The sequence below is a fragment of the Girardinichthys multiradiatus genome, chromosome 14 (assembly GCF_021462225.1).
Source record: "Girardinichthys multiradiatus isolate DD_20200921_A chromosome 14, DD_fGirMul_XY1, whole genome shotgun sequence".
Taxonomy (NCBI): domain Eukaryota; kingdom Metazoa; phylum Chordata; class Actinopteri; order Cyprinodontiformes; family Goodeidae; genus Girardinichthys; species Girardinichthys multiradiatus.
The window spans coordinates 30,273,101-30,290,029 of record NC_061807.1 but is presented as its reverse complement, the minus strand read 5'-3'; the positions used below and the strand labels follow the sequence as shown (position 1 = coordinate 30,290,029).

Here is a 16,929-nt window from a genome sequence, read left to right as displayed (position 1 = left end):
CCAGTCCTGAACACCATTTAAAAACCTGCGTGTCAAAGTAAATTCAATCACATCATACAGATTTCAAGTCAGGTACAGACATTCCTATTGATCCCAGTTATCAAACAATGCAGTCAGATTTGGTTTATTATTCAGATTGGTTAAATATTAGACAACGATAATACGTGAAAATACAAAACAAAGTTTCCAAATATGAGGTGAAAAATATCCAAACCAATCTGGCCCTCTATAAAAAAAACAAGTGACCTTTAAACCTGCTTGTGCCAGCCAACAACTTCAACAAAGTCTGTGCACAAACTAGCAGTATTATTTTAATTTAACCACATTTGAGGATTTTCAAGTTAAAAACTAAGTTCTAACTGTAGTTCACAGGAGTCCTAAAGCTTCAGAAATGATTTTGTAACCTTTCCAGACTGAGATGTCAATGACTTTGTTTTGCATCTTTTCTTTAATTTCTTTATGTCAGCGTATGATGTATTGCTTTTTGAGATCTTTTAGTCTACCCAATGTAAATGGTAAATGGACTGAACTTATATAGCACCTTTCCAGTCATACAGACCACTCAAAGCACTTTACACTAGAGCCACATTCACCCAATTGCACTCACTAACACATTCATACACCGATACGCAGATCAGTAGGCAACTTGAGGTTAAGTGCCTTGCCCACAACCTTCTGATTGCAAGACGACTACTCTTCCTACTGAGCTAAAGTGTGGTCATACTGGTTCTATTTAAGTGGTTTCTTGATTCTGCAGGTGGGGCAGCAATCAGGCCTGGGATGTAATCAGTTTATATTTTTGACTTCTCCTGTGATCTGCATAAATCAGACAAGCTTTATGTTTGTATGAAGATATGAAGGAGACATTTAAGCAAGGGCAAAAAAAAAAAAATAATCACTTTAATCTGAGACACAAATTCATACTCCAACACATCATAGCAAAAAATCACCACATTGTGCAAAAACTGCATTGAATCATTAAGCAGCAAAGTAACATGATTTGCAAAAAGAGCTGTGATCTTCACAGAAGATGGAAGCAGGGCCTGTCTAACAGTTGCTGGATCTAAAGTGAACAAAGAAGGTCCTGATCTCTTTGGGTGAGATGGTGACGGTGAAATCTTTATCCTCACTCTTCCAATACTGTTCATTTTCTAAAACAAGAGGTGAAAAACAATTAATTAAAAAATAAAAACATGCATATCAGTAACTAAACAGAACATTTCTTTCCTTGCTTGTTTGAAGCATTCCTTACTTTTTCCAGAGGTATCTGCAGTTTTCCAATTCCACCTTTGCAGACTTGTGATATTCCAGGTTCCTGTGAGAGAACGCTCCTCCACGTCTCTCACTTCCCCTAAACCCTTCAAAACATCCTGATTGCAAGAGAAACGACAAGTGGAAATAAAATTAAAGCTTATTTTAAACTACAGTGCTCTGCAAAAACTACTCCAACCACTTGAGCTTTTTCACATTTAGGCATGGACAACAACAGACTTTGATGCATTCAGCTGGGATGTTATGTGATAGACAGGGACTGTTCTTGCATCAATGGACAAGACCCTCCCCTCTGTCCTCTTGCTTATTATCCAAATCAGTGTGTAGACAACGGGTCTAACCTGGAATGAATTATGCTACACTGGTCCAGATCTGTGAAAACACCATGTAGGGACCTGAAACCTATAGAAAAGCTTTGATTTGTCAGACAAAATTAAATAACTTTCTTTTTTTTATATAAAAAAAAGAAAAAAGGCCTTTTATCAACCCACAATGCTGCTCATGGCATAGAGTTTCTACAGTTTTAATAAATGAAACTCTGAAAAGTGTGGGATGCATTTGTATACATACCTTTAAGTAAAAACTATGTAAAACCATCTTTTGTTGCAATAGCAGCTCATCCATAAAGGCCAAATTTGTGGAGTGCATGTCTAATAGTTGTCCAGAGTCTCCCACCTGAGCTGTAGAACCCTACAGCTCTTCCGGAGTTACTACATGACTCTTGACTGCTTCGTTGATTAATGCTCTCCTTGCTTGGCCTATAGGTTGAGGTGGATGGCCTTGTGTTTGAGGCTGTGTCATACTCTCTTTTCAGATGCTGGCTTGAACCAAGCTTCATGAGAGGCTCAAGGCTTGGAAGATTCTGGAGGAAGTTGGTGGCACTGGATTTTTATTTTGGGGTAACAGAGCACAGTAGTGGGGAAACTACCAATCCACAACAGATTACAGATTTACTGAATGAAAAAATGCATCAGTTTCCCCTTAAACTATTTTTATTTGTTCTTTCAAATAAAATCCTACAAAAATAGATAGAAGTTGGTTGTTGTAATGTAACACAATATTGACAAGTTAAAGTGGTGTGAATACTTTTGCTTTGCATCAGTACCTTTAAGTTTACTGTGACTGGCTTGGAAAGCTTGGAGTCCTCTTCCTCCTCAAACAGATGCATTATTCTCAACAGAACCCGATCATAGTCTGGCTCAGACTGCACCTCCTTACCTGTTTGATTGTCCAACAGAAATGGAAAAAACAAACAAAACAAAAAAAACGGGAGAAAAACGTATGAGAAAACCCTGATTATGAGGAAAAGATGCATTATTCAGTGAAAGAGCACCTGAATGTAGGTGGCTGAGGTGAAGATCGTGATTGGAGCTGTACTTCCATCCTGGGATGCTGAGGCTGAGCAGGTGTAGGTTGGGAGGTAGAACGACTGGAGCCACTGGAGAGTTAAATCTAAGTTCTTTATCCTTCCAGGTCTTGTCTAAGCAAAAAGATATGAAAGCTTTTTAAAGCATAAGCAAAAGAGAACATGGTTTGTTTATGTGAAGACGCTCAGAGAAATCATCTGGTCACTGCAGGTTTTAGATTGATCAGCCCTGACCAGTGACTGGCCAGTCAGAAATGTAATAATCTGATCTTTTTCCGATCAGAGAACATGCCGTGATAAGCTTGAACCCTCTTAGAAGAAAACTCACAGCCATTTTCAGTATCTAGTGTTCAAAATTAAGTCAGAGGAAGCCCCAAAGGTGGAATGGAAGCATTGACAAATCAAAACTTATTTGAGGTTCATTCAGGCTGGAAGAGAGGGGAAGACTTTCAGCAGATAACATGAAGGCTAAAAGAAGTACAAGAAAGCTGCTCTGTTTTATCCTTACCTGTTAGTCTCTGTTTGCATTTCCTAGAGAACAGTGATTTTGATGATGCTTGCTATGCTAAATGTGCTAATGTAAGATGCTAACATCAGCGCAAAATCTCAGATCATTTTGTCTGTCTTTTAAATGAGTAAAGCCCTGATTTACAGCAACTACTCGCGCACATAAGGCATGTTATTGCTATAAATATTGCTGCCTTTTGTAGGCATTAAAGTCTAGAAAAAAAAAAAAAAGATATTGAATGTTGTTCTTATATACTCTTAAATTATAGTTCCTAAAAGGGTTTAAACTAATTTTTTATTTCAAATTTTCATACTTTGACAGTGGTAGAACTCTATGTAGTTGAGCATCTTTATCTACAACTTATGAAACCCCACAATGCTAAAGATAGCTTTTGATCTGAAAGTATGTTAAAGGAATACTTCACTTTTTGTTTTTGGTACAAATGTAGATTAGCACCATTTTAAAATCTTTGTCATCTTTATTATCTACATTGCTAAAAATCTCAAATGGGTCATCCCTCAATAAATGCAGATTCTTTAAAGCACAGAGTGTGATCTCCATCTATCTTTTGTGAAAGAAAAAAAGTAGCAATGCTTTGATAGTCATCTAAACCAGATCCAGTTGAAGTACTTCAAGTCAACTCGATAAAACTGTGAAAATTTACCTTTTTTGTTGTTTAAGATGTTTGAAAACATAGTTTTGGGTTACGGGAACCCACAGATAAATCCAAAGATAAAAACACTTCCTAATTATTAATCAATATTAAAAGCACTTCATTTCATTTAAAGTTATTAATATCAAAATATTACTCATACAAAATGTAATTTTTCCATATTTATCCAGACTTGGAAAATGATAAAATCAAAGTCTGTGCTTTTCTATAGTTTCTAAGACTGCATGGGAGCCATGTTTTAGAGACAAATTTAACCCAAATCAGTATCTGCAGGTCAGCAGCCTCTCCTCTGGGCGCTCTTTTGTATGGAGGTTCTTACTTGGGTGGTCTATTAGCATGACGACTGGTCTGTGCTGCAGCTCTACCGCCCCCGTCTGGTACAGCTTGGAGGTGGCACTCACAGACCCCAGCATCATCCAAAGGGTGGGCGTCACAGCCGAGCTGTCGTTCAGCGTCAGGTTGTACCCGAGGTTCCACGGCAAGTTGTTCCAAAGACGGCGATGGAGCATCACCTGAGAGCAAAAATACTTTCTAACAACGCACCTGTGCCTCAAATCATATAGCAAGTGTTCGTTTGTGTTTTGCTTTATTACTTCTAGCTGTCCTCCGGCCTGACTGGACACACCGTGAGCTCTGTCGCTGAGGAGCACCAGCCGACTGAGGTCGTCCTCGATGTAGGCTGTTCGGACCATGGGGAAGTAATTCTGCAGACAGGAAAATAAAAACATTTTTGCCTAAATACCAAATCTGAATAATGCACAGTTTGTCAAATATCCTACCCTTGCTAAAGTGTTGTTGGTGAATTTCTTGTAGATTCTCTTCATCATTTGGTAGCCGTTGTCATCAGAGTATAGAGTCTTATTGTTTTTGAGGGAGGAGCTGGTTCTGAGAACGACCTCTGTGTTGAGGCGCAGGGGGCCCAGTGAGTAGGTCTGTTCCAGTCTGTGGCACGGCAGTCCGGTCTCTGAATATTCTGGGACACGAGTGGTGATTGAGTAGGCGTAGTCCTTATCACCATCCTCTCTAAAACATTAGATCAGAGTCGGTCAACCATAAAAGAAGATCAAATCCTCATGGTCAGATCCTAACTCCAATCACCAACCTGTAGAACCGCTGCCTGATCTCAGTAAGCACCTTTCCTGGGATAATCTCCATTTCCACGGCCTTGTAGGCCCGAACAGCCGAGCCGTTAGGGCTGAAGATGTAGTTATCAGAGATGGGTCCTGCTTTCACGTCTCCGTTGGTGTCGTATTCCCAGAAATCCTGTCTCATCCTGATTCGCCTTTGTTCCTTTCTGCGTGAAGAAACAGACCATGTTTCCAAAGTTGATTGGTTTTTACTGCTTATTTGTTTAGTGGGGTAAAAACTAAAACATCTTTTAAATTTATACTAAATTAATTTATACCATTTCTGTAAGCCGCTAAGCAAAATGGGAAAGACAAGAGAACATGCCTTTTAAGTGAGGCCGAGATGTGTTGATGGCTACAACAAAATAGCTACCTCATCTAAGTTGGATGAGGAGCCAAGTGATCTTGCAACCACGCACGGTAAGGAGGATAGCTGGGGAGGTTAATATTATGTTCAGTGTTAGGAACGGTGGAGGATCTGTCATGCTGAGGGCCAGATTTTCGTTTATTAGATTCCCAGGGCCTTTAAGAGTGCATGGCATCATCTACAGTTTGAAATGCCAGGAGGTTTTACATAAAAATCTGGTGGACCAAGAATTGGTCGTCACTGAGCCTTACTGCAGTACAATGACCCATAAATGTTATACTGCTGGATCTAATAGGAGAGGAACATCTTCTTGTTTAAGATCAGAGGTTTAAAACTCACAGGTAGGTGGCGCTGTGCAGGAGGTTGGTGTCCTGGTCAAACATGAGTTTGTAACAGTCATTCAGAACAGGAAGAAGCCACCTTCCTGTTTTCCCCCAGTCCTTCACACGCCGCCGCTCGAACACAACTCCCTGTGCTTCATACGTGTGCTCACACTTGGACTTCTCAGAACACGGCGCCTCAGAGAACTGAACGGAGTATTTCCTGTGCTGAAGGCCGCCGAGCTGGACCACAAAGAAAAGGTCGTAAGTGGCGTTGGACTGTGCCGACCTCTGGATCTGGAAATCGGTAAGAGATAAAAAGGATGGGGTTGAAATCAGTACATGATGGCAAACTAAATTAACTTAGACAGGAAGAAACATTGATGGACCTGTGCAGGAACGGGCTGTCCATCATCGTCATAGATGGCTGCACTCTGGAACGTTACAGTGATGTTAACGATAGTAGTGATGTTCCACGCCAACGGGTTGTAAATGATCACATGTTGCTCCAGAGCCTGATCAGCACCTATAATGTGGACATATATCAATAACTTAAACTGGGAACAATAACTTCAAAAAGGAAACGTTCGGAGACAGACGACAGGGAGGGACCCATAAGGGCTGGGAAGGGTGGATGAATACTGTTCTGGTTTAGAAACCACAGGCGAGCATCCCAACCAATTTCATTTAATCTCAGTGTCACAGTTTGGATCTTCTTCCAGAAAAATCAGTGAAACATCTGAATAACTTCTAACGTAGTTAGAGACTTTCCCAACTTGTGCCAATCTACACAAGATCTTCACTGAGTTCCTTGGCCTTTTCTATTGTTCTGAGGAATAGTTAATTTAACAGGTGCTGCAAAAAATTATCCTTTTTATGCTGCAAGAAAAAAAAAAAAAGAAAAAACACTTGCTGGAGTTGATCTTGGTCACTTATCTGAACTTAATGGGCCTTGTCAAGTTAAAAGTCATTCTAGAACCTTCAGTTTACAAGATAAAGGTGAAAGGAAGTACAGATCTGTGTGTAAAGGACTGAAACAGATAATTGGATTAATCGGTTATTGAAATAATTGTCAACTAATTTAGTAATCAGATCGTTAACTGGAGTATATACACTAAAACATGACATTTTCTGAAAGAACAACCCACTCAGTTCAGAAATTAGGCCAAAATTGTATAAAACTACATTTTGCATTTAGAATGAAAAGCCTTCTTTGTCTTTAAATATACTCAGAACTCTTCAAGTGGCAGTTTTAGCTTCATCTGGTACAAATCCTGTAAAAAAATAAAATAAAATAAAAAATCACCCATTAAGCACTTTTTGCTGTTCGATAATTGATTAATCGAAAAATAAAATAATAGTCTACAGATTAAATCGATTAGCAAAATAATCGTTAGTTGCAGTCCTAATGTAAAGCTCTGACCCTGAGTGGATTAAAGATATTGCATTATAAAACTAACCTTGTACAGCAACTGTAATAATTTTGTTCAGCTTTTTTTCTGTTTGTTGCATTCATAAATTCTCGTGCTGTTGCGTTTATTTTGCCGTTTTAAAGTCTTATTCCAGTGTAAAACCCTTCCTATTTAGTTATTAAATATTCTAACAATGAATAAAAAGCCTATTTGGGGAACTATCATCCTGGGATTGTGAGTTAAAAAAAGTGTGAAATATTTTAGTCCTCACCTTTTCTCTGGAAGCTTCTGCTGGGAACGCCAGAGACACCCAGGTTATGCGGCAGCAGAAAGAGAGCAGCTAGGAGCTCCTCAGCTCCCATCATGGCCTGCATGAGGTGCTGCACGTACATTTCCGCTACTTTGGGAGACTCTGTGCCGGTGATGCCGTCATGGTGCTGGACCTGAAGGGAATTACTGCATGTATTGATTCCCATTCATTTCTTTATGTTGAATTACATTTTTTGAATTATGTTTCAGTCCCAAGACAGATTACCTCAGAGACAGCCCAACGCAGAGCCCTGAGTTTATCCAGAGCCCAGTCTTTGGCTACTGGTCCGTTTGGGAAGCTGATCTGGTACCGGGTGAAGAGAGTCTCTGCTGCGTGCAGCTTGGAACTGGCCCGTCTTGCCACTCCCTTCAGGACATTTCTGGAAGCGTAAAACCCCGTCCACGCTTGGTAGGGTTCTGTGAAATGTGGCAAAAAGATTTCCTGTATGTGTGAATCTTAGACACAACCTCCAGGGATTATCTGAAAATTCCAGACTTTTCCAAACTCAACTTTCCAGAGTTCGCAGTCCTAAATGGTAATTTAAAAATAATACATACTCAAGTTCATAATGAACTTATGCCAGTTATTTCTACAGAGAGCTTTTCATATGCATCCCAGGAAAAACTGAAGGAAGAGTAAGTAAGGAAGGAAGGAAGGAAGGAAGCCCAAACTTCCCATTGTTTATCCAACTAGAATTCACACTCCAACATTTCCCACCTGTTGAATATGGCAGAAAATCCTCGCTCCCACGGATGTCCCAGGTAAGATTTGATTGGTGGATTGACTGGAAGTACTCGCCTAGGGTTGCATATTGGACCGTTACTCCGAGCTCCTTGCTGTTCTGGTTAATGTACGTCATCAAAGGGTCCATATTTCTGAACTGCACTGATGAGTTGTAAAACTGTTTGTCGCAGCCCTAAAAACACAAAACGGTCCAAACAAAAAAAAAAAAACAAAAAAACAAAACATTCAGGGGAAAACTTTCCTAGACAAAGTCCTGAAAATGAGAATTTACATTACTCACCCATGGCCAGAGCACATGGTTGGTCCTGAACCACGCAGCCCTCTGCTTGATGTTCTCCACCATGGTCTCAGCGTATGGCCGCACCGTCTCCTTGGTGACGGGGAGGCTCATGTTGGGGTAGAGTCCGTCTTTAGGGGGGTCCGGGAACAAAGCCACACCGTTCCAGTAGAAACCAGATCTGAGGTGAAAAACAACCCTTATCGTTATCTTTGTAAACTGGAATTAAACTGGAGTAAATTAGGTTTTATTATTTAAATAACCAGAACCAAGAAGGCTCCTCTGTTACCAATTCATTTGGTACATTTTTCTGAGAATCTGCATTTTGAATAAGCTGCCGAAAAAAAAAGTCTTTGGCAAGATTTAAACATTTCTGTTCACAGATGCTCTCCATTCCAATCTGGCTGAGTCTGGGCTTTTTAGCAAAACATTGACAACAATCTCAGTCTTTAGATGTGCAAATCTGTAGAGGCGTACTACAAAAAACAAAAAACCTTCCCAATTATGCTCTGCTTTAGGTTACTTAAGGTTATGGTTGTAATGTGACAAGCTGTAGGGTATAAACTATTTTCAAGGCACTGTAACGGTACACAGAAAGATGAAATATGAACACAAAATACCTGTTGGAAAATGGTAGATGAGATGGAGTGCAGTAGCTGTACTGGTCCATGGTGTGAGTGAAGATCTCCTGCTGGGCTTTTAATGAGGGAGAACCTCTCCACACAAACTGCAGTTTCTGCAGTCACAGAAAATAATCAGTGAGTCAATAATCTTAATCAGCTCCTTCCTGTATTCAGGGTGCACGGCTGCTGTCCTGCAGCACCTTCTTTTTCTGCATGCTGTCTTTGAGGTCATAGTCAATGCGTGAGATGAGGTGCGCATTAAACCCGGCCAGGGCGAACAGCACCGGCGTGGTGGCCGAGGCTCCGAATGGATCCACGTGCCAGGAGAACTGTGGTCGCACACCAAATGTTTCGTACAGAAAGCCGTGGCCCTCTGAAAAGACAGCGGAGTCAGGAGGAACCGTGAGTCTCGGAAGCAAACCTGTGAGGACTAAGAGGAGCAGGAGGCTGAGGTGTGTTACCTGTCAGCTGCAAGATCTCATCTTCCAGGTCCGTTACTGCCTCATCATGCATCACTTGGCCTCCGATGATGAACTCCAGCCGACCTTCTTTTACAAGCTGTCGGACCTAGACGTGGGAATTCACAAGATCAGCTTAAATACAACTGCAGAGCAACATTTACTGATTCATCAGAAAAAACTATGTAGAAACATCACCCAAAATACAAGGTTGTAAACCGTTTTCAAACACTGATGCAAGTTCCTCTATGACGGCTATCTGACCAAAGACAGATGCTGTATGTGTTTCTTTGAGCATAATATTTTATAAAATGACAGAGCTAGAAAGGAAAGGGAAAGCGTCACCATTGGTGGGCTTCAGAGGTAACTTAATTGAAAGTCACATGAAGACTGAAGGGACTGCACGGTGCTGAAGTTGGTTGCTCTGCAGCAAGAAGGTCCTGGGTTTGAATCCAGGCCTGGGTTCTTTCTACATGGAGTTTGCTTACTCTCCCCATGCAAGTGTGGGTTCTCTCCAGGTACTCCGGATTCCTCCCAAAGTCCAAAAACATGACTATTAGGTTAATGGATCTCTTCTTCTCTTAGGTATGAACGTTGGTGCATGGTTGTTTGCCCTGTTATGGTGCTGCATTCAATGCTAACTGGGAATTTAGAGAGATTTTCCTCCTGAACAGGCTTTATCGGGGAATATACGTCCTTTTGGCGGTGTGTGGGAAGGAGGTGTTGAGGTGCTGAGCAGAAATATGGCCTTGCCCAGGGCATCATTCATACAAGAACCGCTGCTGCTCTCAGTCACAGAAAATATTTGCTTTGTTAACCAGTTGTGAGCCAAAACCTAAAAATTGTATTCTGAAGCCACCGTTATCTCTTTACATTTAGTTTCCAATGTACTAAGTATAGTTACAGTGCGTTTTTACTTCACCATTAGGGATCCTAACAAACAAAAGGAAACTGATTTTTTATTAGACTGCAAGAACTGAACTGGAGGAAAATGGTCACTGCGTGCCTGCCTTAATAAATAAAGAGGTAAAGTCAGGTCAGTCCAGATTGTTACTCATGTGATTATAGGTGTGTGTGTCCATACTTGTCTCCTCTGAGTATCTGAGGCCACAGAGTCCCACCACAGTCTGAAAAACTCTTGCTCCACAGAGATAAACCTGCGCTCCTTCACCTTTGACAGCTCCTCTGTGACGCTGCTGTACACATTGGCTGCATAGGCGTGCATGCTCTCCTGCAGGACACACACACACACACACACACACACACACACACACACGTTTAGAACAAACAAAAAAGCACAATTTGGCTGTAACATGAACACACCAACCTGGACGGTGTACACCCAGCCTACATCCATGTGGCTGTGAGGAATCACAAATGTTTGAACGGGCTGATCCTCCCCTGCAGCTTTACCCGAACAGCACCAGCAAACGAACACGATCAGGGACAAAAACCCCATTTTGTCAGCTCATAAAAGCGACAGGCGCTTAAGCGACGAACTCCCAAGCGTTCGCCAAGACTTCCTCCTTTTCTTATCATTGTTTTGTAGAGGCATGTGACTGGAGCGCGCCTCCTTTACTGTCATCCGGCGGACGATGCGGGCAGCGGCGTCAACGAAGCGGCGCAAGAGGAGTTTAGTAACGGGAGGACACAACCTGCCAGGGCAAATTCATTGGTTTAATTACGGCGATGTGAAACTCCGGTCCTCGAGCGACGGTGTCCTGCAGTTTTTAGATGAGTTCGTGGTCCAACACATCTGAATCAAAAGCAGCCAACGCCTTAGATCAAATGGCTAAATTTCCTCTTCAAGTTCCCCACAATCCTCCTAATGACCTAATTAGTTGATTCAGGTGTGCTGAAGCAAAGGCGCATCTAAAAGTTGCAGGACACCGACCCTCAAGGACTGGAGTTTGACATCTGTGGTTTAATAGATCATTAACCACTGACAGCAATAAGCCACGAATAAATGTCAAATTCAAATCTAGCAGGAGGCATTTATAACATAACTTAATCCAAATACGGAAGCTACACACTGTCATTTGTGGACTGAGTTTAAAGATTTATATAATTTGCCCCGAAAACGTGCATAATGTTATAATCTTTTGGCTTGGACTGAGTCTGCAGTAGTGATCTTATCTATTTATTTATTTACTTATTTTTTATTTTCTTCTTTCAGTTTTCAGCCCAGTTTGTAATTTGCTACTTTTTAACTTTTATTATTATTTTATTATCAATATTTATTAGTGTTAAAACTGTCTTTTTGTCCCTTGTACAATTTTAACAGCGGGGCAAACCCACGCCTCCCGCAGGCGCCGTTTGGCTCGCCGGCAAAAAAAAAAAAACCCAACAACAAATAAATAATAATAATAATAATAATGGGCCGCAGCCAACTCTGACGTCTCATCCGGTGCGTCGGTTGTAACCTTTCCCACCGGAAACAGTCATGCAAGTAAACCCAGTGAGTTTTTGGAGGTGAGATCGTAGTTTCACATGCAACAAAAACATGTCTAAAAACACAAAAATAGCGCTGGTGTTTGGAGGCTTTATAACGGCGGTGGCCGCTGCGTTTTATCCCATATTTTTCTATCCTCTGACACATAAAGACGACTACAGTAAGTAACCAGAAATAAAATGTTGTGAACAATTATCATTTTGTTTGAAGGCTAATTCAAGTTACAGCTAAACGCAGTGTTGTTTCTCCATTGAAATAGTATTAACCAATCAGGATCGACGTTGGCTAATTTACAGCAGTCGTTGTAATGTTGACGTGCGCTGGTTTGTCTGTAATTTCCCCATTAATTCACCACAAAGCACAACAAAACCTGTACAGTCTACTGGAAAAATACCTTCAGTAATTACGGTGTCCTCTAAAACTGCTGAATTATTAACAGAAACAAAGAAAGTCAACAAGAAGTGTTAGTGATGATGATTTAAATGGATTTCCATATTCTGACATTTTTTCCATATTTCAATGTTCTACTCTTGGTCTGGAGTTTGTCCACAATAGGATACATTGATGGTAAATGTAACCTATATCCTGTGGTCCTCTGCTAGGAGAAGTCCAGAAGGTGAACCGGGCAGGAATCAACCAGGCAGACGTGCAGCCTGCAGGTAAGAAAGGTGCTGGGTGCTTTTGTCTTACAGGTGAGTCGCTAACCCTCACTGTTCCCCAGTGAGAATTAAGCTTTTTCCCTTTTTCCTCACTCTGCCAGGTTCAATCTCACTCCAAACCAGGAATGCTCCGTCTTCGAACCCAGTTTCACCATACATTGCTTTTTGAAGTGTTTTTTGTTTTTTTTCCAGACACATTAGCATTAGGACTGAACTGCAGTTAAAGAACCAACAGCGCAAGTTTTCATGCACACAAATGCAGACATCTTGGGTTATACAACCATTAGGGTGAAGGTACTTGTTAAATATTGATCAGAACTTATTTACAGTTGTCTGATCTGTACACAGATGGTGTCATGGACTCTTTGAAATACCAGATTATAAATAAAAATCTGCTGGAAGACTGAAAACTGGTCCTTCAGCAGGTTAATCGTTTAAAATATAACAAAATCAACACATAAATTGATCACCAGATACAAAATCAAGCTCCTATGGTCATCTCAGTCTGTAGGGAACCTGTGAGATGAGCTGATGAGAAGAAATCATAAGAGGAGGATCGAGGACTCTGGACGATCTAGACCAGGGGTGTCAAATTCATCCTGCATCTTTTAGTTGTGTCCCTGGTCCAAAACACCCGAATAAGATCGTTGAATTGTCTCCTTAGCATGCAGTCTACTTCTACAGTAATCGTGTCCAAAGTCAGTCCTCAAGGGTCGTTGCACTGCATGTTTTAGATCTTGCCCTGAGTGGACACACATGAATCAGATGAATACTCCTGCAAATGAGCTAGGTGTCATGCTGAGGAGGTGATTCAGTCTTAACTAATATTCAAGAACAGAAAGTGTTGTGTACTTTTTAAAATTTCTGCACATACTGATGTTTTTTTTTTTTTTTTTGTCTGAAGGTCTGAAGATTTGGTCTGATCCGTTCAAGCCTGCAGACAAATGATGAATAAAGCTGATCCTGCAGACGTCCTGCACATTGATGCTGATTAATATTGTTGAGGAATGCTTGGTGTGTGTCTGAGTGAAATACTTACAGATTATTTGGATGTGTTTCTACTTAAATAAAGATAAACAGACAAAAAAAAAATGTATCCATTGTCCTTTCATTGACCACAAGGTGGCGCAACATCCCTGCCAGTTGTTCCGAAAAGACACTGAACCTCGGAAGGCCTAATTTTAGGGAGGAAAAATAACTTTGTATTTCTAAAAGTCTCACTCTGGTATGCAGCCTGTAAGTAATTATAATAAAATGTAAAAGCTTGTTTACACATCTCCTTTTGAGTCTCTTGACATTTTATTTGGATTTAGATGATGTGGGACTCATAAAATTGCTTCAGCAGAAGTGTAATGTCCACGATCATTTCCCCTAAAATGGAAACCCTAGAGCTAAAGTTAGACACATCAGTTAGACGATATCATTTCTCTGTCAGAGACTTCGGGTTAAGTTGGCATGTGACTGGTGTAGTTGTCTATAGGCTGAACTGACAGGGCACATCTTTGATGGACCTCTCAAAACCCACTCCATATGGTCCAGGTTCCCTTTACGAGACCACTGGTTGGGTAAAAGCAGAGAATTTCTAAACTTTTTCCTTTCCCTCTTCCCTTTTGTGGTTTCCTGACATTGACCAGCTTCCACTTTAGGAGTTTTGTCCATCAAAGTCCTTTTTGGAGAAACGATGGATTAAGAAAGATCCCAAGCATGTGTTTATGGTTCTTCAGAGATGCTGTGTTTTTAAAGCCTCCCTTAAATCCTTCAGTCTTCCATGCGGCCTCTACTTTTGGGATTGCTGAATTGTTCTTGCCAGCAGAGCCTGACTGCCAGTGATGGCCACTCTCACTCTGAACCCACTCCCCCACCAATCAACAAGCCCTTTTGTTTATGAGAGGTTGTTATTGTTGGACGGTGTTCAGATACAAGAGAAAGCTCAAGAGCGAGGCTGCTCAGAGGCGTCCAAAGCAAAGAGAGCGAGGGGCGACGAGCAAGAGGAGGAGGGTTGATTAAGGAGAAAACGAAAAGCAGAAATTCCTTTCATTCCCCGCTGGTGTTTTCCAGATTCCTCAAGCGACATCTCCGCGGCCATTTGAGTGAAGTAAGCAACCAGAGGGGAAATTGAAGCAAACGACGGGAGGAAGAGAAGCACATTCTTCTGGGGACGCGTCACCTCCTCACAGAATAGAAACACACTCGATCTCCGTTGCTGAGACGGGCAGGCTGTGTGGCGAGGGCCCTCGGCTTTGTGGCCCCCACTCCTTCATGAATGACTGTTGGAGTCATGGACACACGAACTCACTCCTTAAATCTCTCTTCCTCTAAAAAGCAGGGGCACCTTCGAGTTGATGACAGCCTTTTCATAGTTATGTATTGTCTAGTCCTATTTATGTGCTTCGTGTCCCATTCAGTGGGATATGTAGAGGGACACCCATGTCTATAAAACACTGTTAAGGGTCACAGCACACTTCAAACCAACACGAACACAACAATATCGCCGCCGCAGCTCTTTTACTCCCCAGCCATTAACCAATCACACAAATCTCTCCCTGCTTTTGAGGAAGCTTTGGGAAGTGGGGACACGTCCTTGGAGCTCTCTGCATCTCGTTTAAAAAGAAAAAAAACAGCTAATTAGTTGAGGTTTCTTCCTAATTGCCATGGGAACAAGGGTCAGCAGAGAGCCCAGAGGACGGGAAGGAAAGGAGGGAGGCTTTAGAAAGGTTTGGGTCATGACAAATTATTTTTGCTCATCAAAACATGAAGGAAAATTGATAAAATTGTTATCACTCTTCAGAAAGTAAAAACAATTTTATGTAGTGTTTGCATTTTTCTTTACAAACTCGAAAATTTACTGTAGAAACAAGGTTTTTCCAGTGAATCACCAAGCTAATATTTAGTTGAATAACCAGCGAGTCGACAAACTTCTGGACCTGTGAACAGGTATTCCAGCCCAGGTTGATGGGACTACGGTCCATACTTCCTCTGCATTTCTTGGTTCTGCCTCAGAAACAGCTTGTTTGATGTCCTCAAGCAGGTTTTCTATTGTATTAAGGTCAGAGGTTGGGGCTGGCTGCTCCACAACGTTAATCTACAAGATCTTAAATCAAGATGCTGCTCATTTACTGGTGTGTTTGGGTTTGCTGTCTTATTAAAACACCCATTTCACGAGCATTTTCTTCATTATACATTGTTAAAAATGGCAGTTAATAATCATGAAAATAAGTCAAATGCCATCAAAGACAATTAAAGTAAAATGCTGTTAGAGATATGGTAATTTACCCTTTATTAAGGCACAGTGTAATACTTTTAAATATTTGATAAACAAATACAATACAAAATATCCATTGATTTACCACAAAACTATTACATTTTGGTAAAATGAAGAGGGGTAAAACAAATAACAAAATTCTTTTGCGTGAATAACCAATTTTGGTGCTAAATGTGTAATTTTTCACCCCCCAAAAAGACCTTAAGTTTTATAGCAACAAGATATTAAAATAAGGCAACAAGACTTTTTCAAATATTTTGATGCGTTGAAACTAATCTCTGGTCCAGACATCCCTATACCATGATGCATGAGCCACCGTGCTTCACAGTGCGGTGTGGCTTAAAATTAAGTATTCGGGGGTTGTCTGATATACTATGTGCCAAAAAGAACCATTTGCATTCATCACCCCAAAAAGTGTTGCTCAGTTCCTCTTTAGATCACCTAATGTCTTCTTTGGTAAACTGTAACCTCCTGAGGACGTGACTTTGCGGGAGCTTATTGCAGAAGCTTGGCTTCACCTAGGCATCTTCTAATTGTTAGAGTACTCACAGCTAGACCTTCTCCACTTTATTTACTTTCCGATAAATCGGGATTGCAGTTTTCTATATTTTATCCTTGTTGTTCTGGCTTTAGTTTCCAGTTGCTCAGATTTCCAGAGGAATTCACTATAACCAACAACATTGGTTGCCTTCGTCAATTAAAAAGGGACACCTGCTTGTTCACAGAATAAATTACGGTACTGTTATTCTGAACTCACCCCTTTCAAGTTAGGAATAACCTACACAGAATCTGCATAACGTTTATTTTCTTCTAGTACACCTACTAGTAATTTGTTATGTATGCATATCATTTTTTATTAAAAACAGCGCTTGATCTGGTGATGTTGGACTGCTATTATTTTTAGCTGTAAGATATTAAAGGCTAAAAAAATACCTCGCTAGTACCAACCTGCGTGCGGAAAATGGAGAAGGAAAAACCCAGGAGAGTTTTTTTTTAGTTACAGTTACACTGGTTTATGTAGCTCAGGGTCAGTTTGCCTCTTTGCCATTTGGCCTTCCCATTTTGCACATTTTTGTTGCTTCTTTAATTTTTTTTTTCC

At 40.9% G+C, this 16,929-nt stretch overlaps 2 protein-coding genes across 2 annotated transcripts; one reads left to right on the top strand and one right to left on the bottom strand.

The window, feature by feature from the left end:
- Positions 1–880: 880 nt before the first annotated feature.
- On the bottom strand, positions 881–11,246 carry man2b2 (mannosidase, alpha, class 2B, member 2). Its single transcript, XM_047384956.1, has 19 exons — positions 10,785–11,246; positions 10,542–10,688; positions 9,461–9,566; positions 9,200–9,372; positions 8,997–9,112; positions 8,380–8,557; positions 8,073–8,271; positions 7,581–7,771; positions 7,317–7,488; positions 6,023–6,159; positions 5,653–5,930; positions 4,922–5,113; positions 4,599–4,842; positions 4,413–4,523; positions 4,139–4,331; positions 2,606–2,752; positions 2,378–2,490; positions 1,253–1,370; positions 881–1,151 (listed from the first exon to the last, which is right to left on the bottom strand). Exons 1-19 carry the CDS (start codon positions 10,914–10,916, stop codon positions 1,048–1,050), a joined length of 3,051 nt encoding a protein of 1,016 aa, XP_047240912.1. The 5' UTR covers positions 10,917–11,246; the 3' UTR covers positions 881–1,047.
- A 622-nt stretch (positions 11,247–11,868) lies between these two features.
- Positions 11,869–13,660, top strand: smim20 (small integral membrane protein 20). Its single transcript, XM_047386408.1, has 3 exons — positions 11,869–12,069; positions 12,512–12,568; positions 13,473–13,660. Exons 1-3 carry the CDS (start codon positions 11,961–11,963, stop codon positions 13,514–13,516), a joined length of 210 nt encoding a protein of 69 aa, XP_047242364.1. The 5' UTR covers positions 11,869–11,960; the 3' UTR covers positions 13,517–13,660.
- The last annotated feature ends 3,269 nt before the right edge of the window (positions 13,661–16,929 follow it).

What these genes read in the sequence shown, in the direction of transcription:
- man2b2 (XM_047384956.1), bottom strand. Translation starts at nt 10,916, where the DNA reads ATGGGGTTTTTGTCCCTGATCGTGTTCGTTTGCTGGTGCTGTTCGGGT. An exon ending in CTGCACAGCGCCACCTACCT is followed by an intron (nt 5,114 to 5,652) that starts GTGAGTTTTAAA and finishes TTCTTCACGCAG; the next exon opens with AAAGGAACAAAGGCGAATCA. An exon ending in CCTCAGCCACCTACATTCAG is followed by an intron (nt 2,491 to 2,605) that starts GTGCTCTTTCAC and finishes ACAATCAAACAG; the next exon opens with GTAAGGAGGTGCAGTCTGAG.
- smim20 (XM_047386408.1), top strand. Translation starts at nt 11,961, where the DNA reads ATGTCTAAAAACACAAAAATAGCGCTGGTGTTTGGAGGCTTTATAACG. An exon ending in GACACATAAAGACGACTACA is followed by an intron (nt 12,070 to 12,511) that starts GTAAGTAACCAG and finishes GTCCTCTGCTAG; the next exon opens with GAGAAGTCCAGAAGGTGAAC. An exon ending in GGCAGACGTGCAGCCTGCAG is followed by an intron (nt 12,569 to 13,472) that starts GTAAGAAAGGTG and finishes TTTTGTCTGAAG; the next exon opens with GTCTGAAGATTTGGTCTGAT.